At 42.9% G+C, this 25,311-nt stretch overlaps 1 protein-coding gene and 1 long non-coding RNA gene across 4 annotated transcripts in view; one reads left to right on the forward strand and one right to left on the reverse strand.

The window, feature by feature from the left end:
- PPP2R2B (protein phosphatase 2 regulatory subunit Bbeta) overlaps positions 1–25,311 on the forward strand; it is a 162,654-nt gene that overhangs the window by 113,982 nt on the left and 23,361 nt on the right. The window contains exon 5 of the mRNA XM_006028165.3: positions 21,619–21,796. Coding sequence (XP_006028227.1) covers positions 21,619–21,796 — 178 coding nt within the window. The remainder of the gene's footprint in view (positions 1–21,618; positions 21,797–25,311) is intronic.
- The window catches only part of LOC112551017, a 199,491-nt gene that overhangs the window by 94,548 nt on the left and 79,632 nt on the right, over positions 1–25,311 (reverse strand). The window lies entirely within an intron of this gene.

Genomic DNA, 25,311 nt, shown 5'->3' on the forward strand with positions numbered 1-25,311 from the left:
CTCCCCCAGCCCCAACCCTAATCCCTCCTTCTTCCATGCCCCTTCCCTTTCCACTCCCCCAACCCCAACAGACTTAGCAGCTGGAGGCAGCTGTGTCAGCTGCCTGTTCAGTCTATGGCTGAATCTCTCACGTGGCACCGAATCCTCAGATCCAATTCGTCCAGATCAAATCTGGACAGTGATTTGAATCTCCAAATTGAATCACTGTCCCTCCAAATCAGCCAAATCTGAAGCAAATACTTGCCACTTCGCATGGGCCTACCCAGCAGTCTTTCCTGCCCAGAGCAGGGGGGTTGGACCCAATGATCTCATGAGGTCCCTTCCAGCCCACGTGGCACCGAATCCTCAGATCCAATTCGTCCAGATCAAATCTGGACAGTGATTTGAATCTCCAAATTGAATCACTGTCCCTCCAAATCAGCCAAATCTGAAGCAAATACTTGCCACTTCGCATGGGCCTACCCAGCAGTCTTTCCTGCCCAGAGCAGGGGGGTTGGACCCAATGATCTCATGAGGTCCCTTCCAGCCCTAAACTTCTGTGAAATCTGTTTTGGGAGACTTAGATGTGTATAAACCCAATAAAGTGACCTATAGAGGACATGGATCTTTGTAATCCACTGAGCCAGCAGGTGAGTATTCTTGAACAGTTGTCTGAGCTGCCACAGGGGTGCACCGTGGAAGTTCAGGGTCATCCTAAGTGGATAGCGAGTATTTTTAATTAATGAAGTAAATGGAGTCCTGTAAGCTCCAGAAGTGTAGCCCTCACCCTCGCGTCACTGTATGCTGCTTGTAGGAGCCGGCCTGGATTGAACATGCAGAGTATCAAGACGTTCTGTCTCTGAGGTGAACGTTAGTGTCATTTATTGAATTGTTTGGAGGGTCATGGAAGCTGACAGCTTGCCATTACACAAAGGGAAAGATAAGCTTCTGATTAGTTTCTGAGCCTTGGAGAAACCCAAGATGCAGTACACATGTCAAAAAGGCTCGCAACATATAAATCATTGCCTCAATTTTCTGTGTGATACTAAAAAAAAAGGCATTTCTGAGGTTGGCTACCAGTGTGGAACCTTATTAAAAAGTCTTCAGTTCCCCTTTAAAACAGGATTTTGTCCATTACTGAGGCAGAGAGGAATAGAGCCTACTGTCCTGAGGGAAGACAGAGATGAATGTCCATTGGTACAATTCCTCAGTCGTTTTGTTTCCCTGGCCTTTACTAACAGCCGAAGTTGGATATTAATGGCTTACCTAACAGCAGAAGCATCATTGCATCAAAAAAAAGGGACATGCTGATTATGGAGCGTTTCCTATGCCTATGAACTGTCTTGACAAATTGTGGGGTGGAATTGGTTCTGATTTTTTTGCCATGCCGAGATTTTCTTAATGTAACTTATACCTCCATACAAGGAATGAAGTGAAGTCGTAGGAAAATCTGGTATAGAGCATACAAATTAGGATGCATATTACAGGATATATTTATAATGTCCTTACTCGCAATGAGTAATAGTTTACCTTGTGTTAAGTCCCATTGACTTTAGTGGGACTATGTATAAACCAAAGTACAACTAAATCCGAGTAAGAGCATCACACTTTAGCGCCTTCCTTTCCTTTTTCATGCCCTTGTGACAAAGTATTTAGAGTTGGAAATAGAATTGTTGGAAGCTGACTGGTTGTGGCCTCAAACTTGCAATCTTTGGGCTGTCAATAGTGCACCTTAGCCTGCACTGCCACAGGTTAGTCCTATATTGACTTAAATATTGTGGGCCAAGTTTTACTCTGACTTTTTTCTGGGAATGCCACCTGAAGAGTAACATGGAGCTGACTCGCTTGACTTCGAGTCTAACAGGGAGGTTCCTAAACTAGGGATATTTTCTAAAAAGAATCTCTGTAACCACATTTTTTGCAGTCCATGCTAATAAAAAGTGCCCATAACACAACCGTGAGTTTCCACCCAACTCACAACTCTCATTGTATTCTCCAGCCAGGGGCACTTCTGCAACAAGCCAGGTGGACAAAGGATGCAAGTAACCTTGTTTCCCTGGCCAGTGCTGCATTTTGTTTTCCTGTTCGAGAAGGAATTTCTTTCTTGTATATAAAATATGCCAGGATGTACCCTTTCTGTTGCTGAAATCCTCAGGGACCCAAGGAAGAAATGAAAAGTATGTTATACAAACACAATGAAAATACAGCTCTGGGTAATCTAAGGAGACATGTGAGATGGGTGAACAAGTAATAGATTTTCTTTGAAATAAAATGGGACTGTAGGCTCCTCTGTCACAATGAGATGGTTATTCCCTTACTAGCATTTCCCTTTCACTTGCATCTTCACTGGAAAGAAAGCCTTGTCTCAATTTTTTGTAACTTTGTTAGCTCTCTCTTGTGCAGCTGAGGCCATCTCTTCCTATTCTTCCCCTAGCAGAAGAAAAAAATTCTGTAGCCTTTTACCTTTCCATAGATATAAATATTGCATTCATCACTTAAGTCCCCATATCCAAGCCAAAGTCTGGCTGAGAGCTAGATGGATTTCCTTTAAAAGCCACACTCAACACAACTCTAGCGGTTCCCTTTACTGAAAGAAACTCCCTTCAGTGCAGAATCTTTGCAGTGCTTTCAGTCTCTTCCTGCTCAGAGAGGTGAAATTCATCCTTGATGCAATTTCATTTATTTAGCAGAATTAAACCAGGAATTCGTTTGGTTTCAGGAATCTAACCCAGCTGGTCCAGACTACACTGCGGTCTCCTTTGTGTGGTGGCCTGAAAAACTGTGAGCAATTGCTTAGAATTTTTTCTTTGGTCCCCTCTTACTCTCCCTGCCTGCTATCACACATGGTTGTAACTACTCCCTTTCCTCCAGCACTGTCTGTTCCCCCCCGTTTCACTGTGCTTGAGACATAAACCTTTCTTCTGTTGCATATTCTGCCCACTGGAATCCAAAATTGGATCCATACCATTGAAAGCAACCTACATATTTTTTGAACCTGTGCTTTTGAATTTGGCCCAATGTATTTTAAATATAACTCTGGCTGGCCTCTTAAAAGCTGATTGTTCTGGCTATTATTAATAGAATAAGAAAACTGTTGCTCAAGGTCACTGTTTTTCATCTTTGTCCAGGTTGATGACTGACGTTTATATCTGATGTCTGTTTGAGATCCTGAACCAGTTCCCAGTGGGCAAATGTCTACACTTACCGATGCAGTCTGCAGGCTCAATAGCAATCTCAGGAGTGAGGCTAAGGAAGGAGGAATAAGTGAGGAATAAATCCCAGCTGCTCCATTGTAGGCAATCCCTTGGCTGGGTGGAGGTTGGCACGAAACAAGCACTGGCTTTATCGGTGCTCTGCTGCTATTGGGTGCAGACAGACATGACAATTTTCACCCAGTCTGGCCCCAGAAAGCGGTCTACAGCCATGATCAAACACAGATGCACGGCTGCAGACCACTTTAAAAGGGCCTGATCCTGCAGGAGTCTGAGACCTCATTGTATGAGGGTTCAGATGAAGGCACTTCAAAATAGAGCGCCTTCATTTAATTTCTGTCTGTGTGCACTGGGAACAGTGCTCACCACTTTCTGTGAAGCCCCGTGAGTTAGACCAAGGAGCTGCATTTCTGTTTGCAGCCTTTGTGGCTACACTGAGGACTTTGGCCTCTAAGTCTGTCAGCCCATTACATTTCAGGAGCATTAACAAATAAAACTCTAAAAAATACTAATCACAGCAGCTCCCATACACTTGTGTACATTGATGGGGCAATAAGTCCTTCATGACTTCAGTATAAATTGCAGCAGCCATTAGTTTCACTCAAACACATCCAAATATGATAAGTAAATTGCACAAAGTGCCACATGGCTGTGCTTAGCATATGTAGTAATGCTCCACCCCTGGGTTGTTGTCATGAAGCTGTCTTTGATTAAGAGCTGCCATCTCACTCTCTTAATCCTAACAAAATCCATCATAAATGTTTTTATACCTCCCTTGTCAAAGCATGCAAATTTCTGGGCTTTTGGGGACAGTTTTATAGAGAATTTGTATTTTATTCCCCTTGCACCATGCACACATCTACGTGCTCTTGAAAAATCAGCAGTTTGCTATAGACAGGGGAAAAGATGCTTCTGATAAAAATTATTATTCTGCTAGCACAGTGGCTTTGTCTGTGGTGTCAGATGAGTATTTATTCTACAGTACAGAGGTTTGTATTTTCTTTTCTTTTTTTCTGTATTCTCAAAAAACATTATCATTTAAATGGCGACCAGAGTAATTTGAAACATTTGGCTTTTTAAAAAGAATGAAGTGCTATAAAATGCATGTGGCAGAACTAATCAATTTCAAACAATCAGATCATCATCAAACCACCGCTACAGAAATTAAAAAAAAATCCCAATTTGCATTACTCAAATTGCTATAAAGCAGTTGTATGTGCAATATCTGCATGCTCAGCTGAGCTCAGAATGTACTTCTGGTGGTTTGGGGCTAATGGGGCAGACTTGCTTAAATACCTTTATAGTGTGGAGCAGGACAGTTCGTTAGTCTGCTCTTCACCCCAAGCCAAACCACTGGATTGTGTTTGTGACCTATGAAGTGCACTTGCTTAGACTCGCTTGATTTTTGTCACTTGTCAAGTACTGTCTCTCCATAAAGAAAAAAGGCCAGGGCCCTGGTTACCTGGTATAATGTGGCCACCGTTTACAACCCTCCTCATGTAATCTGACCATAAAATCAGTTAGCTTTGTGTAACAAGGGTCACCCTGTTTTTGAGGGTAGCAATCAAGTGCTGAGAGCTAGTGAAAAGGAGCTTTTACAACACATACCTTCCCTGCTGCTGACATATCAGGGGTAAAGGGCATGGCTGGAGGGAAGGAGGGAATAGCTAGTATGCTCCAAACTGATCTGCAGCTGTATGTCCAGTTAACTGATCTCTCAGGATTAAAGAGTATCACTTACAACTGAAACAACGAGGTATCGGGGATCCAGGTATCAGGAGGCAGAAGATGTAATTACATGTATTGGGAGTTTGGCCAGGATGCCAAAACCTCTACTTGTAGCCAGAGAGTTGCAGGGCTGTTTCCTGCGCGTTTCTAGAAATGGAATTAAATTTGAAAAATATTTTAATATCTTCCTTCCAGTTTTAATCCTTTATCAACAGCATGCCAGTAATGCTTCAGCTTGCAGAAAGAAGAAAGAGAGGTTATTTTTCCTTCATATCTCTCTTTTTTTTTTTTTGCTCTTCCCCGGGCCATGCGCTGGCTTTTTTCTTCTCTGGTGCAAACTCATTATTCATCCATTTAATATTGGTAAACTCCTCCTGAAGTGCTGATGACCAGAGTTGACCTTCCAGATTTTTTTCCTATTCAACTGTTTTTTCACGCCAATTACAGTGTCAATATCTATGTCTAAGCGTACTATAAAAACAATGTGCCAGCCAGAATTATCAGATGGAATTAGATTGCTGTGTATCTGTGTTTGATAATTCAACTGTGCCTTTGCATAATTCTCCCTGTTTATCAAAAGTGGAGAAACCTATAAAGCTGCTGCATGGGCTTCTACTGACATTTGCTCTTTTTGGATGGGAAAAATACATAAGCAAGCACATTTTTAAAAATTGCATCCTTTGTGGAGTTAAATTGTAACCAGTCCATAAAACTGAGATTTAGCATACCCGTTTTGGAACTTAACAAAAGACTTAGCAAGTCTTGGATAATTGCAAATCTGTTTCATAACTTGAGGACAGATAGTTTAATTATCACTGATAATTTTACAAGAATCCTCAATTAAAAATAGTGCCATGATAGAACAGACGCACAAAAAATTAGAAACCTAGAATGACTTGAACTGCTTTTTCTTTTTAATAATTCATGTTTTGATCACTGTACCTATTGGGTTGGTGATTTTTTTTTCCTAAATATTATTTTCTTTATTCAGGAGTACTGACTGAGGAGTTGGTGCTAATGATTTCCAGTCTGTCTGTGTTGTTTGCAAATACGGGTGTGTTTCTTTAACTATTTGTGTTGCATGATTAGTCACCTAAGTTCTTTTCTCTTTTGGGCTTCAAAAATGTTTTCACAAATACTTGGCAGTTTCCCAGAAGATATGAACATGTGAGTGACAGCAAACCAAGCTTGGTGCTTTTACTCATGATTTCAGATTGTTTTTACTTTTTTTGGCAGCATTAGTTATGACTGTCAAAACTTCAGGCCTGTACAATGTAGTGATGTCACAGTCAAAAGAAGAGGCCAAAGGAAATAAGTGCAGTAGCCAAATTAAACAGAACACTGAGCAGATTCCTACATGCCTAAACATAGGCTCCAGTGCCCTAAAGGTGCAGCTGGTCACCTAGCTTCAACCTAAGCTTCGCTGTAAACCAAACAGAAGGTGGAGCAGGCTTTAAGTCCCTCCTGCGCCTGATTCTGATAGGGATACTGTGACCAACATGCACCAGCAGCATTGATTTCAGTACAAAATACAGCAGGCAGTATTAGTTTAGCTCACAAACACAGCTGGATGAAGAAATGGTGACCTTTGCACAACAGCCACCTTTATAAACAGAGCACTCAGCCAGAAAGTGGGAGATCTGAGTTTCTGACACTCTGCCACCATAATGCCTGCTGGATTATGTAATAGCATGGGAGCACCTTCCTGTCTGAAGCAGCCAAGAATGCATGGGGCCAGAACAGCAAGTCAGAGGAAGTCGGACCTCACAGTGTAGTGATTAGGTCTGTGTGCTGTGTTGAGCAGAGTAGGCACCTGGTGTGCAGCCCTGAGTTAGGGTCCTAAACTCTGGAGAGAGCCTGGGGTCAGACATGCTCTGTGTCGTGTTTTCTACTGCAGCTCTGGGGGTCTCCCTAGTCTACACTGGGGCTTTCAGAACATTTAACAAGCGCACTGGATCTCCGGAGAGCTTAAATGTCCAACCACATTTCCTTCAGTCACCCTCATAAATCGGCATGGTGGAGCCAAAGTAGAGATGCAGAAGTGGCCTGTCTCTAGGTTTTGCTTGTGATAACAAAGACCTACTTTAATGCAGAGTAGCATGAGCTCCCCCCTGTGCTAGGTATGAGAGGAAATATGCACAATGGAGGGGTATGCCACAAGCACAGGGGCAGGCAAAATATGGCCTGCGGGCCAGCACTTTCATCCAGCCTGCGAGCACCTGCCAACTAATTGTACCTTGCCCAGCTCTTCCATCCAAGAGGTAATACACACACCTCTGCCAACATACTCTATTGCAGGGGTGGGCAAAACGCGGCCCACAGGGCCCCTAAAAAATTTAGAAAATTAATATTTATCTTCCTGTCATGTGGCCCTTGATGGCTTGCCAAAACTCAGTAAGCGGCCCTCCGCCCAAAATAATTGCCCGCCCCTGCTCCATTGCTTCTCACTCCCACCCTTGTGGGTGGAAGGGCCTGGCCCAGTCAGCAGGCAGCTTCCAGGCAGGGCTGCTGCTGCCACTGCTGCAGCCGCCAGGGGACCTGGTCGGCTACCCCAGCATCCCTCTCGCTCTGGGCAGCAGGTAGGGAAGTGGTGGGGGCAGAGGGGGAACTGCAGCTGGGCGGGAGTGCAGAGCGTGGGACTGGCGGCAGCATGGAGCTTGCACCCGGGGAGGCAGCAGGAGCACGGAGCTCCGGTGGGCAGGGTGTGGGTGTGAGGGAGAGTGGGGGGGGCGGGGGGAGGGGAATGCCCCACACCCTTCCTCCACAGCGCACTGAGCCCCCGGCAGCAGGAACACTAGCAGGAGACAGGCACTTGTGCCCAGCACAGGTGCTGCCGCCCAGTGGTGCATAGCTCCAGCCACTGCTGCATGTGAGGGTAAGAAGCACAGCCCAGCTGGGCCACCTCTGTCGCACAGTGCTCCCTGTATGCAAATCCAGTTCTCGCACTGGCAGCGCACAGAAGGGAAGCTGCATGCACTGGAGCCCGCTGCCTTCCCCACCCCATCATGCAGATCCTGGGGGTCGGTGAGGAAGCAAGGTCTAGGCCTCCCTTCCACTTCCAGCAGAGTCCCAGGACCTGTGTGGCAGGGGCAGGGAAGGCAGTGGACTTCAGTGTGTAGCGTTTCCCTTCTGTGCTGAGCAAGTGCAAGAGCTGCACACGTGCACAGGGAACCCCAGCAATAGAGGCAGCCTAGCCAAGCTGTGCTCCTCCCTCCTGTGTGCAGCACTGGCTGGAGCCATGCGCCAACAGGTGGCAGCACCTGCGCCAGGCATGAGCACCTGCCACCTGCTGGTGCTCCTGCTGCTGTCAATGCGGGCTGTGCATACCAAAGGGGAGGGCATGGGGGGTTCCCACACCCTGCCACAATCCCTTACACCCCACAAAAGCCACACACCCACACCCTGCTCCCACAGACCTCCCTCATATGCACATCTCCAACATACCCTACTGGCCCCCACACACCCCCCCCACATCCCACCACACACACACACAAACCCCACCATGCACACCTCACCACCCCAGTCACACCCCAGACCCCCACACACAATATACAAGACTAAGACTTTATTTTTGAGTGATTATGCAATCATCTCTATATACACTATGTAAACACAAATCATGACAAATATTTTTGTAATAAAATTAAAATATGTTATAGTAGGTGTTTGACTTTGGTGTATGATTTTGGGGGTTTTCTGGTTCCAAGATGGCAACCCCCCTCCCTCCCAAAAGGAGTATTTCTGGGGGGCAATGAGAGGGACTTCTGGTGGCAAAGGTCAGGGGTTAGGGCTGGGACTTTCAGTCCCAAGATGACAACCAGGGGGGCGGAGCAACTGTCAAGGGGTGGGGCTACCCTAGCGGCCCTCGACAGCTCACCAAAACTTGTTAAGCAGTCCTCCAGCCGAAATAATCTCCCCCGCACAAGCATGTCCCAACCTGCCTACCTCTTCTCTGTCTTTAATAAAGCACAGTTAAGCACAAAGAGTGCAATGCTGGCATGCAAGCTGCCTCTTTGGGGAAAGGGCTCCTGGCTCCTTTTCTCAACTGTTGTGCAAACTGTGTCATTGAGGATGAATTTTAGAGCTAAAGGAAGCCAACCTCAGTGTCTGTAAGCGTCGCAGTGCCAAAGGTCCTGATGCCTCCAGGCCTAGAAGCTCTTGCCCCGTTATAAACAGTATTTCTGAGTGGCAGGAGATGGTCTGCATGGCAATACTTTCCCCAGTGGGGAGAGACCCTCTGGGCCCTGCTCAGAGCAGTCATTTCATTCTATGTGAGTTGAATTTTCTCTCGCACCCTTCTACTGCTGTGTCCTTATCAAAATCCCTTCTTCTCCTCCCTGCTCCCCCTCCCCAGAACAAAATAGTAGCATAGATATAATGGAGCAATAACAAAAGGGAAATAACCCTGTTCTACCCCATTCAGGAACAACCACAGCGAACTCTGACTAAAAGCAAGAGAGGGAGCTTTTGGAGCCTGCATGCGGCATGCAAACAGTGTGCCAGTCTGCCTACCTCTTTTTTTCTACTACCCCCTCCTGCTCTCCACCCCTCTGTGTTGTATTATGCTGCCACGGGGATGGAGAGCTTGGCCGTGTTACGGGAGGCTGGATCTTAGCAAGCAATGAAATATTGCTTTATTTTTCTTCCCAGCCAGTTTTGATTCCATTAGCTGTGGGTGTGCTCTGAATATCTGCATGTGTGCTGGTGCTGAAGCAATTCAGTGTGCCAAGAGCCTGCTCTATAGTGAAACAGTAATTGAAAAGCTCAACAGGACTCCTGCTGGCAGATCTGTCAAGAAGCGCTAAGCACATTCATTAAAGCAAATGCACTGCCTCCTCTGCTCGGCAGCATCAGCCTTACCATCTTTACTGTGCATGCCACTACTGTGGCTACAGTCTGATAAAGAGCAAAGAGCATATCAAAAGACTTGCATCTATCATCCAGGCTCAGGTGGCCAGTTTGCAGAAATGAAAACAGGTTGCGTTAAAATATCTATATCTGAATACCTACTGGGCACTGGTCACAAGTCTGAATATGAAAGAATTGTGAAGCTTCAGCATTAAACTTCAAAACACCCATCTGGAACAGATAAGACTCTATACGCCCATTTTATAGATGGAAAAATAGAAGCAGAGAGATTATCTGACATGCCCAAGGACAGGGAGTGAGTCAGTAGCAGAGCAGGGATAGACGTTTAGATCTCCTTGCATCTTTGTTTTTGCTACTTTTATTTCAGAGCATTTAAATATTACTGTGTAAGTTGAGCTACTGAGATACTAGTTTCTATTGTCTTCCCCCTCTGCCTTTTTTGTTTTACCCAGTTTGCATAAGGGACCATGGATGTTTCTCTTCTGGTCAGTGATAAGCTCCTGACGATAGACCATTGTGACAGTATGACATCAAAAAAGGCCAATCAGGTCATTCAAATCTGTTTAAGAGAGTCTGTACTCTAGTGGGTTCACTGCTTTGTACCTCTTTTGGGGACCGTATTTTTCAAGCTGTTAAGGACACTGAATTGTTAATCTTTGTCCAGTTCAAACTCAGCACTCTGATCCAGCAGCCAGCCTCAAAAAGCCTTTGAACAACCGCTGTTCCAGCTTATGATAGGATCAGGCCATGGATGTTTATTCATCCCACAAAGGAACGGACCTAGCTGATGGACTTTGTGGCCCTTGTGATGAACCTTAATATGGACAAGCTCTTGTTCCCTTAGCAGAATTCCAAAACCTGCTTATCTTTTTGCTGCTCATCCACAGCTACGAGCCATAGCCCCTTGGGCAGCCTGACATTAATAGTTTAGTGCAGCACAGGCTCACTGTTCCCAGCAAACATACAGCTGTTTGATGTACTAGAATGTCTCTGCACTTGCATATAATTGTATGAAAAAATCATCAGTAATAAATGATAAAAGAAATAGCATTAGTGTAAATGTAATGTTTAGAGGGGATGGAAATGTCTAGGGAAAACATGAAACTGGCAGAATTATAGATTACATGCACTGGTAATTAGATAGCAAGTTTATCTTTATGCAGGAAGGTATTTTCTCTCACTTCGTGAAAAAAGCCCAATAAGACAAAGTCAGAGAGAGCATGAAATTGTAAGTCTGCCATGAAAATAGTCTTTGATACATATTCTGTCTGCAAAATATTAATCTGCAGCCATCATTGGCAGTTATGTGCACTGCTGACAGCAAATAACCTGCCTTGGGGAATTAAAAAAATAAAACTCTAGAATAAAATCTAGAGAGAAACTTAGTTGATGGAATATGCTTAGCACCTCACAAGATTTGGCCTCAAAGAACTAGTGCTGCTGTTTTGCAATTATAACCGAATTATGTTTTTCCTTCTTGTTAAAAAAAAACAAGGCCTAGTCTGGACTTCAGCTGTTGTAATTTCACTGGGTGAAATTCTGCCCTCATGTATAGACTCATTTTTCACTGAAGTACTGGTATTTTTTATATTTGGCTGGTAGCAATGGGAGTGAACAAATTCTGCTCTAAGTAACACAGATGCAAAAAGCAATCCACTAAACTAATAGATATATTTAATTTTCCTGGCATGATTAGCTACAGGGTTTGTCTGTGTGGGAGCTACACCCACACAGCTAAGTGCAGAATGTATCCCACTATAATTATTAAAAATGGGATTTCAGATATCTCAAGACTTTCATCATCCTCATTTCCTACAGAAGTGCTATTATATGTACAACATAGACTGCAGTGAGAGGTGTTGGCTGCAGTGCCTGAAATATTCCAGTATTCCCTTGCTCTTATGTGTAATAACTGCATTTCTTCAGCTTGGATATTTAGGTTTCCTAACAATTGGCCAGGCTGTTATTAGCAGGGATCCTGGTTTTCTCTGTTTAAAAATCCCAAATTCTCTGATTAAAAAATCCAAAATCTGTGTTTTTCTACAATTAAAATGAAATGTGTGTGTGTCAGTTGAATACAATGTTTATGGATTTATTTACAATTTTAAAACAATTTGGAAGCCTACCACTGCCTCAATCATTATAATACATTCTAAATACCTATATATTTTGGCATTTGATTTGGGGTTTTTTATCATGGAAAATCAGAGCTCTCCCTGCCCCCCTTGCTCAGCAGGACATAGGTCCCGCTTTGGCTGTTCCCCCTGATGCTTTGTGGTGCTGAGCAGCCTTGAAATGCTGGTCCCCCTCCCAGCCTTCAGCCTCCCACCCCCCCAAGCTGTGTTGGTGCCTCTCACTCCCAACCCACAGCCCCCCATCTCTGCCGGTGCCCTTCACTCCTGACTTTGCCAGTGCCCCTCACTCTCAGCCATGAGGGTGCCCTTCACTCCTGACCTGCAGACCCCCCCCTCCCCCTGTCCTCCCCACCAGGGCTCCTCACTCCCAACCTGCAGCCCCCTGCCCGTGCTGTGGCCGGAGTGGAGCATGGAGTCCCCCTGGTGCTTGTGAATGCAGTTTTCCGCAATGAAGCCTGAGTTTGCTTCCTTGATACACCTGGGATATTAGGGGGGTGGGAGGGGGGTGTGTTGTGTGCGTAAAGGTAGACGCTTCAATTTTAAGAAAGTAGACTGAAGAAGCTTTCCTGAAGACCTTGACAAAAAAGTGACACACATCGAACCAGTTTTGGAAAATGACAACCTCTTTATGAATGCACTGTACAACACCTCCAAGAGGTGTATATATACCGCAGGGATGCAGAACTGAGTATATGCCAGGGTTCACTCCCATACTAGCAGCCAAATACAAAAAATACCAGCAAATGTTTCAAAGAGATCCTTTCTCAGAAGATACTACTGCAGCAGGGACAGCCCTAACTAACAAGATCTGTTTTGAAGAATGGACATCTTTACGTAAAACTGTGCAAGATCTGGAGCCACTGGAGACAACAACAAAACAGCCTCCCGCAGTGTAGTATGTTAGTACCAATCCTTTTTATTATATATACCAATGACCAACCCATACAGAGTAATAGGAGGAGCTTCATATATGCTGATATTCTATGCATCATGCCGCAAGAGAAGGACTTTGTCACTGTCGAGAACACACTAACATGTACACTGCACAACCTCTCAGATTACAACAATAAGAACCAGCTTTGTGCCAAACCAACTAAGACACAGGTCACAGCTTTTCACCTATGCCATAGAGGAGCCAAATGGAAATTAAACACCACCTTGGATGGAGTCCCAGTGACTAATCATCCAAACCCTGTGTACTTGGGGGTTGCACTGGATGGAACACTTACTGTCAAAGCAAGCATAAAGATGGAAGTAGCACTTCCAACAACATACTTCAAATGTTGGTCATGTCAGAGTGGAGCAAACCCAGCTACATTATGGACCACTGCTATTGCCTTGTGTTACTCCACTGCAGAGTATGCGTGTCTAGTATGGGAACGATCAATTCATGCCAAGAAACTAGACTTAGTTCTAAATGACAGCTAGCATGGAGTAACAGGATGTCTGAAGTCAACACCAAAGGGTAGCCTGTACTTACTGGCTGGCATTGCACTGCTTGGTATCAGGAAAAAAAAGTAGCGCGCCAAAAAGAAAGATCATGGCAGATAGAATGGGGTCTTCTATGGTCCCAAAGAAGTAACTAAATGGCTTAAAGTATAAAAAAGTTTTGTGACCAGTTTTGATCCATTGGACATGACGGCTGACAGGGCTTGACTGAGATAATGGAAGGAAAGATTATGCACAATCAGATGCTTTGAAATGGATCTGGAACACCAGGAGGACCTTCCCAGAGCAGTTGATCTAGACTGGCCAACATGGTGATGCCTGAATCACCTACACACACACAGACTAAGAGGTCAAAAACAAACATGATCAAATGGGGCTACTCTAATGACACAAATATACACAAGTGTAGTGAAGTGCAGACTATGGAGCACCTTCTCGCTTGCTGACTCCTTGATAAGGCTTGTAAGAAGTAGGACCTTGCTGCAGCAACAGAAAGAGCCATCAATTCTGGAAATTCATCTATTTTATGACAAGGACACAAGAAGAATTGCAGTTTTACAAATCTGTACTCAGGGCTATCAGACCTTTTGTAAGTTGCTTAATTTTTTGAACCCTGAGTACTGTGCAGGTATATGATCAGAGACAAACCAGCAGGTCACCACTGCAATTTTTTATTTGCTACCATAAAGAAACTAGGCTGCTCATGACTTTTACATCTCGTAAATAATTGATTTCCAGTTCAGAGGCAGATTTGAACATTGCCCACAAAAAGTACTCTACTCAAATATGACTGCATTTAAGGAAAGCATTTACTACTACCAAATGCACTTAAGAAGCAAGGCAAGCTATTGTATCTATAACATATTAAATAATTGTGAGGGAAAATAGAGCAGGGCATGGAGAACCAGGACACCTGGGGCCTACTCCCAGCTCTGACACTGACTCACTGTCCAACTTGGCACAAGTTGCTGTGTCCCTCTCTGTCTCAGTTTTTCCATCTATAAATGGAAAGAATAATCCAGTACCTCTCTTGCTGGAGTATTTTTTAGTGTCATTATGTCCAGTAGAACCTGGATAATTTGCAGGAGTACATTCCTTATCTTTCTGTGAAGAGCAGGGTTTGTAAAGTAATTTGGACTACATAGAGCCACAGTAAGCATCTGTGTGGGACCACTGATGTGTTCCAGATGTTTGCTGCAATTTTTATTTTAAAAGCTGCTTCTTCTCCAGTTAGATGCCTGGGACTGCTGAGGTATTCCAGAGAGGCACTGATCAGAGATATGGCACCCTTTGAAGTAAAAGTCACAGTAAACAGCTGAATGGCCCATCCTGAAAATTAAGGGGGTTGAGAATCATCCAAATATAACTGATCCAGGTTCTACTCTATTTGAAGATCACTGATTTTCTGCTGCTGTTAAAGTCTGATTTTCTTTTAATGACATTTTTAGATTACTTGTCACAAACTCAGAAGCTCAGGGATCTCAAACCCCTTTTACACATTCGTTTATCATTCCAACCTATAAAAAGCTTGGTGATCCCTGAGTGAAAGACAAAAGAATAAGTGCCATTAGCTTATTTGCAGCAAGCCAGAGCTGCAGCATGTGGAATATAACCAGAACCAGGGAGCCAAAAAGCTCTCTGTTGAAGGCTTTTCACTTGAGTTACCCATGGAGCCATGCACATATCTCACCATTTTAGTTCCACCTATAGTCAACTGATTCATCCTCATTGCAGAATTTCTTGGTGGGGGAAACTCCATTATGAAGTTTCAAAGGAGCACAGCCCCTGGCAATCCAAGATGAGGGGGCAGTCCAATATTAATTTCTGTAGTTGTTTAGTAACATTAGGCCTGGGTTCCACACATCCCTAATTTCAGTGGACTTTATTTGTTTAACACCCAAATTCTGTAAGTTCTACACAGTTCAGGTGTTGTTGAAAATTACTTACATCGGAGATGCAGAATCCTGACTTGAAGTTTTCAGAACAAGTTAAGTTAAGCAGGAGGAGGGAATCCTGCAGGATTTGAATTATACTAGATTGATAATTGTTTTAGGTCATTAATTTCTAACCTTTGCCACACATTTGTTATCACCAACCCCATTCCCATATGTGTGAACAAGTATATAAGTGAACAAGCTTCACCCTTATTTTTTAAAACTGCAACCACAAAAGGAGAGGACTAATTACAAGAGAAATTATAACAGAAATTGCACTAGCAATAAAATGAAAAAATAGTGTTCCTGACACATTTGTGAGACATGGAAGGGTTTGCTATTTATAAATTGTGAACTTGGTCCCAAAGAGCATGAGACTGACATAACGGTCATTGTGTATTTGGAAAAAAAAATGTATGCTGGCCTTTTTTGTTTGTGAGAGTTCATGTAAAATCACATGACTCCAGAAGCTGGGTCATACATCTAAACATGAGAGGATTGAGAGAGATGATGTTATAAGTGAAAGCAAATTCAGTAGAGCAGCATTAGTCAGAATTTAAATATAGAAACAAATTCTGCCTCACTAAGCTCTTCTCTAACAGGAGAAGGTAGTATGTTGTGACAGTCAGCATAACACATAATAAAAGGAAGAAACCTGATGATAACCAGAGAATAATAATTATGTTTATTGGATTAACTCTGCCATGATCTTTTTGATTAAAGGCAGAATCTGGAGGAAAGAAAAGTAATTCTGAAGTATGAAAAGAGGCCAAGGCTGGGCTGGGTCTCTTGTTTTTTGAACCATAACTGCCACTGAACCATGGCAGAAATGAATTTTACAGCTCATGGGAGGATTAGTGCTTCATTAATTCGGGAAAGGGGAAGACTTCGCAAGGCAAGGAGAACAGGATTGAGCGTCATATGCATATCAGACAGGTGCAATAGCCTCTGCATTGCAAGAGGGGTCCTTCTTTAAAATCAAAAAGAAAAATTAAGACATATATTTTTAAAGATGAAAAATGACTGACATTCTCCTTCCCGAAAACAGAAAGTAATTTAATTTGTTAGCAGTTTATTTTATTTGACAGCCTTTGTATGTACTTGATTCGGTTTGTTACACTGAATTACCCTTTAATAATGGGTATATATAACACCAGATACTGCCCTGCAGGTTAGTTCAGTAATTGAATAGGGAATGCATTTAGAAGTCTTCTGTATTGTTCAAGATTGTCAGGACACTGCAACTAGAAGTGGTCTGGGTTAGATAGAGGCTAACAAAAGGGCAATTAGCTATAAAATATATATATTTTTAAAAGCTTTTTTTAATTGCTGTCAAATGACCAGACATTTTACTAGGCATTTTCATTTAACAGTTGCTAAGTGCTATAATTCTGAGTAAGTTCATTGCCTTCTACCTTAAATTTCTGGTGGCTACGATTCAGCATAGCAGATCTTTGCAGGATGCAAGGTAGTTTGTAGTAGTAATACAACAGACCATAGGGTTTTTTTTGGTCTCCATTTGTTGTATGTTAAGCAGAATTGTAATGAGGAGGTCTGTGAGACTGGAATAGTCTCCCAAGGGAAGCATCTGCAGCTATGTAGCTTGAGACCTTTTAAACCTTGACTAGATGGAGGACTGGAAAATATATAGCAGAGAACAAACCAGTACTGGCCAGGGGACAGACTACAGACAGAAGTGATTTTTTACTTAACGATTTACTTTTTTTACTTAGGCTTCCCAAGCCAAATGGCTTGCTTTCTTCCCTGACCTCTTTTCTACAGGAAAGCTAGAATTGCTTTCATTCTCACAAAATCCAAGGATCTTCTTTTCATTGCTTCATCTCTGTATGATAATGAAAGGGATCAAGCTTTTGTTTTCAGAGGAATATATGAACGCAAGTGATGATGAAAAGAGAAAAAAAAACTTTTCCCCTTGTGCTAAGTATTCTCAGTACAAATTCCAAGTAGCTTAGATTCTGTGCAGTCAAAATGAGCAAGAAAATGGGACTGTTTGCAGAAATCACCTGCATTTCGTTTCTTTGGGATCTCTAAAAATATACAAATGTTCCTACCTCTGATGGTTGTTTGTTTCTATCTCTTCACCCCCTTCCCTTTCTACACATAGCTGCCTATAACAGCAGCATCAGAGCTGTGGCTCATAAATACAACTGTATTAAGAAGAAAATATGTATTTGGTTTGGAATTGATAATGTGTTTCTTGAGCCACGTGTGATTTTTAAAGCAACGTGGTTGAAATGCTTTGTTGCGATGAGAGAGGTATAACCCGTCTTGGTATCACCTGCTGCTGCCCTTGTTGGAGCCCCAAGAACCCCACTCACTTTGGTTGCCTGTTGCACTGCAGAGGAAGGAGGAGAGCAAATACTAGGTAACAGCATTGCCAGACTCTGGCAGCTTAAGGGCAGCAGGAAAAGACTGGACATACCACACCTTTATGCCAGTGTAACTTACATTGGCTTTGAACATAAACTGGGATCCAGGGTAGACAGACAACCAGCTCTCCTGCTGGCCATCATAGGACCGTTATAGCACCTCACCACCAGGTGGAAGAGGAGCACATAATAGAGCAAATGACTTTCCTGGGATCTGCTGCAGACTGATGACATCTATGTTGATGTAATGTACAGTAGTAAAATTGTTTTACCCCTGAGTTTCTCCAGGATATTTCTATGCCAGATATGAGTCACACCAGCGTAGGGCTGTTTCTCCCTTTTTCAGATGTAAAACCTAATTATACCAACTTATGTGTATCTGTCCAGGGGCTAAGGCTTTTACATGGCTGTGCCTTCTGCTTAGAGAAGCAGTAAACAAAGGATGGATCCTTTCCCTCAATCCACAGCCTAGGAGAAGAAAAAAGGAGGAGGATCTGAGACCCAGCAACCAGTTATAACTCCCTGATTCTCCACTGTAGCCCAGGTTAAAACAACCAGGGTGCTCTGTACCGGCTGGAAGTAGTCCCAAAGGGTCCATTTACCATCTGGGGCTAGCAGCTGAGCAGTACATTCCAGCCACTCCACCTCCCTCGGGAAGTTTCCTTCATCCAGTAATACAATTTTAATTACACTGGCAAAAGGTGGGGTTTTTTTAAATCAGAATTGAAGCATTTGCCCCAAATGACACAAGTTTTGTGAACAGAAACCTCCTGCCATCCCAGATGTGTCCACGTAGGCTAAGTACAGGCAGTCAAAAAGGCTGAATTGATTCGGTCTTTGCAGGTTAGTCTAAGCTAAGCAAATGAACAGACAGTCATTTTTGATTCAGGAAATGGAGCCACGTGCCTGCAGTGGCTCAGGCCAGAAGCTGGGGGCGCTAATGCATGGCTCTGGCACAGCCAGCATGGGCTGTGTGTTTGCTTCCTCTTCCTGTGGCCCCCAAGGTCTCTGGCATTTGCAGTCCACAATCACAACAGCAGGACTGTGTAGGTTTGCTCATCGCTTCCTCTTCCTGCTTCCATTTCTACTCCACAGTCACAGCCAGCACCAAGTAAGCAGGGCAGGGCAGCTCCATACTCAGGGGAAGAGAAGTTTAACCCCCCTTCCTGGCCCTAGATCCCAGAAGGGGGGTAGTGAGTCAGCCCTCATTGCTCCAGCTAGGGAGCAGAGGGACAGGGACAGCCCTCAGTCTGCATTAGACAGCCCAGCCCAGCCCAGCCCAAGGCTGCAAAATGCTGGAATGCTGGGGGACTCTGATTTAACTTGAACCAGGGAGGGGTCTGGGACAGAAGTGTCATAAACCGGTTTGACCTAAATTAAGTCTGATACTACATTCAGCCAGGTTTATCTTAAACCAGTTTCAGCCATTTTGAAACTGGTTTCTGTGCACTGAACTTCTGTTCTGTTACAGGTTTAAACCAGTTTCTGATCACTTAAACCGGTTAATGTGTAACTTCTGTCCCTAGCCATAGAGTGGGGAGGAGCAGGGAAAGGGAGGGAGTTGCTGGCATAGCTGCATTGGCTGTGAGATATGTTTTTTTCATAGCCAACACAGCTCTGCCAGCAGGACTTTGTGTTGTAAACCGTGCAAGTAAGAAATGCGTAAAGTCTCTAGAATTTGACTTTATCCTTGCAGTAGAGACTTGTATTAGTTGAAGATAAATGGTAACTGTACCATTAGTAGGAGCCTTCTCTCCTGAAAACTAATTTGCTTATAGAAAGCTTTTCTATACAAATAAGTTAATTATATTGAGTAACTCGGTCCACATTTGGAGTTGTAGAGAATAACCACTACTCTTAAACAGATGTGTTTGTTCTACCAGCGCCAATTGTTGCAGACATTAGCATGGGCTTTGGAGATGTCAATGAAGATGGGGTTAGAGAATGTAGTATAACAATCTAGAAGTAGCTTTATTGCATATCAGCATTATGGTGAATTAAATCTTATGCCAAAACCTTTACATGCTGGTATTTATTTTTGTTTCTAGAAAGTCCTGGTGTTACACTTGAACCCTTTACCTTTGCAAGTCATCATGTTTCTGACAGTCTGAATGACAGCTTGCTTCCTACAGTCTCTGAGCAAAATGCTAGACCATGTCCCCAGATGGCTGAGCAAAGTCCTTCAACAGCAAATGATGCATCATTGAATATGTCAGGCTGAATTAGAAAGCAGGCTCATCACATTAAGCTCAGGCTCTGAGCTGGCAGTTCCTATGTTCTAGTGTCACTTGATCCTGGCTGTCATACCTCCATCCCCACCTCAGCAGCCATGTGAAATCTCTTTGGGCAGTATACAGATAATACACACAGTAATGAAGTAGCTTGAGGGAATAGTTTACTGGCAAAAGGAAGCATAGGCTAACACCTTTCTACTGTATTAAGTTGCCTTAAGAGTGTTATGGCTGATGATATTACTTATGCTTTTCTTTGCATACACTGTTTTTGACAGCCTCAGTTCATTCACTGATGACTTGCATGAGGTCCAGTTAATAAATGTGAAAGAAAAACTGCATGTCACAGTTTCTTTTTTGCCTGTATCATCATCTACTTTATAGTTTCTATGTTTTTCTCTCTTGTCTCTAATTCCATTTTTTTAATGGAATTAAAGAGATAAAAATCAATACTGACTGAGGTGTCCCTGTTAAAAATCATTGGCTAAATAGCAGACAGTAAAGATATTGCTGAATGGAGGTGATTGAGAAAATTATGGTCATGTTCTCTCTTTTTTTACTTTTTACATATTTGGATTTAACACAAATAAAAGGTGCTTGCATTTAGGAGCATTCTAGTAAACCCAAGTATAAACATTTATCTCTAAAATACCATTCTGGTATATGAACCTGAATGTGGAAACAGGACTCCACTCATGTAGATCTGATGGAGGGGTCTTACTGCATAGCCTTAAATATGCTGTTCAGAGTAACGCAGTATAGCAGTTAGTTCTGAAAAAGCAGGTTTTGGTTTTGTTTTCTTTAGGGTGTTTCAGAAACTAAGGACAAAATGGCTGTATGTCTGAGACAAAGTAGAAAAGTACACAGCAGCAATGAACACTGATAGCAGCACTGTTGAATGCACCCATTGATTACAACTATATGTAGAAAAGTGATGTGGTCCAGTAAATGATCACTGCCCACAAAATAGTTTTATTTTGCAATTGCCGTTAGTTTCTGAAATGGCCTCATAAATCTATACCTTTTAACGTCTTATTACAAGAGCCCTGTGAATTAAATCAATATTGTCTCTTTTTTAGTAAATAGGAAAACTGAGGCAGAAATTGTATGAGAGACCAAAGAGGAACTCATGGCCAGAGTGGCAGTGGGATAAGGGGTAGTAGGTCTTTTTCACTGGATTACTCACTGACCCGACCAATTTCTGCTTTCTGAAAATAAAGGATTTCTACATTTGGTTTCTTTTCTACTGCTCAGTTTCCCGGCTGCAGTATGTATACTAACTTATTACTGAGTTTTGAATTAATTTGTAGGGCACGGTCATATCCCTTGGGACTAGAGACAAAGGGTTAGTATCAGCTGAGATGGTGATGTTAGCGATACATGCAACTATCAAATGAGAACTGGACTAAGACCACCGACCTATTTTACACAGTGCATCAAACAGTCACAGGATGAACTACTGCTGTGAAACAGTACTGATCTAGGTCAGATTCAAGCCTTGAGCCTGAGGCAAAAGCTAATTCATGTCATGTCCCCTATACGTGGCCAGTGCCTTAAATGAACTAAACTGGGCTTTCATTTGTTTATAGGAGCCTGAGTACACTGATATGCAAGTTGCAATGAACTCTTTAATTCTGAGATTTTTTTTAATCTTAACACCCTGCTTTTCCTTTTTTCCCTTGCCTTGCCAGGTACCTGTGCTGAGGCCCATGGATCTAATGGTGGAGGCCACCCCCAGAAGAGTGTTTGCCAATGCACACACATATCACATCAACTCCATATCCGTAAATAGTGACTATGAAACCTACATGTCAGCTGATGACCTGAGGATAAACTTATGGAACTTTGAAATCACCAATCAGAGTTTTAGTATCCTTTGATTCATGCAACTGGTGGAATCATTGTCCAATCAGAAGAGGTTCATGCAGAACCCAGGCTTGAGAAGAGTAAGCTCATCTGAATCTTGAGCTTGCATCTTTTTTAAAGAGGGTTTGTATTTGATTTTCTGACATTTGAATGAGGTTTTTTTCTTATTTAACCATTAATCAAATATTATGCTATTTGTTCCTGACTGTATGTAAATAAGTCAAGTACTGACATCTTTACGCAGGGATTCTTTACTTATTCTGGCAAAATTCCCAAGTGAAGCTCATGGATGTTTTGCCTGAAGGACTTAACTAAAAGTTGGGAGAAGTATTCAGGATTTATGCTTTTAACCTACCACATGCTCTTAATTATTTTAGTTCTATTTTTATTACTGCTGATTATCCTGTTTCCTGTCAGTAGGTTCTTACTTGCAGTCACTAAAGCAGGAACACAGAAAGAAAATTAACAGCTAAATGCAATAAGTGTATCTTGCAACATACCATGAATAAAGCTAGGTTTATATTCTGAGATGTTTCCCAGTAAAGAGACTTCCAAAAGCGGACATGTTCTTTGCTTCAGTGGGAACTCTAGCAGTGTGGACTGATCATGCACTGAGTAAGGAGTTCAGGGTTTGGTCCTATAAAACACGTGCATCAGAGGTGTGTCTCCTTGCACAGTAACTCATGTTCTGACTGGTGCTATGCCTTAGATATGATTTCTATTATTTTCTTAAGTGATTTCGAATCCTTCCAAAAGGAATAAGCAACAGGAATGACAGTGAGGGGACAGGGAAGTGGCCACAAAGGTAGAAAGGACAGTTAAGTTGGGGAAAGAAGACTAATGAGTAGGGTCAAGGTTAGGATCAGATGGGCAAATCTGAGAACCACAGAGGGCCAGCCTTCGTGGTAACTGGGATTCCTGAGCAAAGCCCACCAAAGCAAGTAATTAGTGAGAGGGGGCCAGTACAACCCAACCGTCCACAAATCACAACAGATGGAAAATGTGGTGGCAGCAATGGATCAACAAGAAAAATAGGGCAAAACTTCGCCCACAAGCTAGTATGCATCAGGTCTAATGGTGAGAAAAGGTAATGCAACTTCCATAATGACTTCCCTTCCAAACTCACATGCGTAGGTCAGTGCTGTGGGATGGTATTTCTGGTCTTTACAGCCTTTAAAATGCTATGAGATTTTTGGAGAAACCTGCTATAGAAGTATCAGGCTTTACTATTCATGGTGTATTATGATTATAATTTGAGTATCCCAGTCTGGCCAGTGTTTAAAATCTTTGCTAAGAAAAACTAGATCGTGACTCCTGAGACCTTTCCTTTCTCTTTCTATTTCTTTTGCTCTTGTTGCTGATGCAAATATGTTACCATAGCAGCTAGAGTGTTGGCACTGATCAGCTCTGTCTTATGCCTTCTTTTTTAATTTTTTTTTCTTTACCCATTATACCGAATCCTCCAATTCCAAGAGCCAAAAGATTGAACACAGCTCAGCTGGGCATCATTACAAGCTGATGTTTTCCAGCTTGGGTGACATGTTGTTGAATTTTGCCTGCAGCGTCTAAGTGGAGGAGGGGAATTTCTTTAGGTGATTTAGGAGACGGATGCCTTGTGGAAAACAAGGAGAGAAAAATATGAATAGTGTGGTTTCCATTATAGATAACAGAGGTGTGACAGGCTGCCAGTCACAGTTATATAAATGAGAACATGCCAGTCACCCTTATAACAGCCACATCGGGAATAATAAACAATGGGGGCACTAATAATCACTGATGTTTAGATGGTATTTTCCACTGAGAAATATCTAAAGCACTCAGTAAACTTCTTACCAGCGGGGAGCAATCCAGAAACCATAGAAATGCAGCCACCCTGGAGTGGATGGTGGTGGTATCTGAACAACAGGCTGTAACTGTCCACAGTTGTTTCATAGATTCATAGATGTAGGGTCAGAAGGGACCTTGTAGATCTTCTAGTCTGACCGATCATGAGGGTGGCCCTCCTCTGGACCCTCTCCATGTTGTCCACATCCCCCCTGAAGTGTGGCACCCAGAACTGGACGCAGTACTCCAGCTGCGGCCTGACCAGGAAAGAGTTTGAAGAAGCCCGTATTCAGTCAGAACGTCAGGACTTTAGATGGGCAACTATCTACCTCCTTCTCATCTGAATTTTGTCAAGATACTAGTGCTGATAACTACTGTTGATAAAAGTGCTGTGAGGAAAGTCATGATCACAACTCACCTGGACTTCAGTTTAAGTTCCTTGGGAAATCTGGGGCTTAGGACATCAGCAGAAGGCATACAGCTGCTCTGTTGTGTTCCCAAGCCTTCTGCCAGGGGATTGTATGAACTTACGTATGTCAAACTGGCATATCATAAATGAAGGAGTCCTTCTGATACGTCAGGGAGCATTTATACGTCAGCATTTGACAAATCCTATCCAGTCCTCCTGAAACCAGCTTCCTAGCATTCTCCCTGATCACAGTGTTTTGGGTGCGTGGATGTCTAGTTAGCTGCACATCCTGATTTCTGAAATCCGCTTCAGGGATACTGCTTAGTCATGGAGCTGACACTTCTAGGAGGGGAGAGAAGAGCAACTGCAATACTGGGGGGCAGGATAGGGCATTTGCTTTTTTCCCGCTTAAAACCAGCTCCCTAAAGAATGATGTTTTGTGGCCTTGGATTGTTATTTGAAAAACTGATGCAACTGCAGCTCAGCCCACATCTTCCCCCTTAACTCTAACTTGTAAATTTGAAGTTGAGTCCACAGGTGAATGTTTTTTCCTGCTATGGCATATGAGCTGGTACTTGTTATAACTGATTTCCTTTTTTTTAACCTAACTACTGTTTTGTTTTGTTTTTTCAAGCAAACACCAGGTGATTTCCTAATGCTGGATGTGAAAATAAGTTGCTTTAAGCACTCAAAATGAAATTTCGAAGTTTTGCTAGCGACTTCCATGGATTTAGGATTTTACTTTCACTGTTTAAAGGGACCTGCCTCATTACATAGTTTACAGATGTCATAAATTTCTTATTAATGGGATTTTTACACTGAGTTGAAGGCTCAGTTCTGGATTATGCAGTTCTGTCTATGTTCCTTAATGTATCCTCTAGCTTCAGTGGGGATATCCCAGGAACATGGAACACAAGAGTAGCCTTAAGGACCAGAGACATTTTATGGACAGCTATTTATAATGGAAGCAGTTAGCCATGTTAGTCAGGCAAAAGTTAGAGCAGGGTGGCACTTTAGGTGCTAACTGGTGCAAGGAGGCATGAGCTTACATAAGCAAAAAGGGATTTTGTCAGATGCTATTTATAATAGAGAATATTTTCTAGATTAGTAGACAATTCTCAGGAAGTCTGCGCCTGGGGAGGAAAAATTATCAGCACTCCTGTAGTCTTGGAGGGACCATTCTAAGCAGCACAGCTGTGGAAAGGGACCTCGGAGTCATAATCAGCTCCAAAATAAATGAGTCACCAGTGTGATGAGGTAATAAGTAAAACTAACCACACTCTTT

The sequence above is a fragment of the Alligator sinensis genome, unplaced genomic scaffold (genome assembly GCF_000455745.1).
Source record: "Alligator sinensis unplaced genomic scaffold, ASM45574v1 scaffold135_1, whole genome shotgun sequence".
Taxonomy (NCBI): domain Eukaryota; kingdom Metazoa; phylum Chordata; order Crocodylia; family Alligatoridae; genus Alligator; species Alligator sinensis.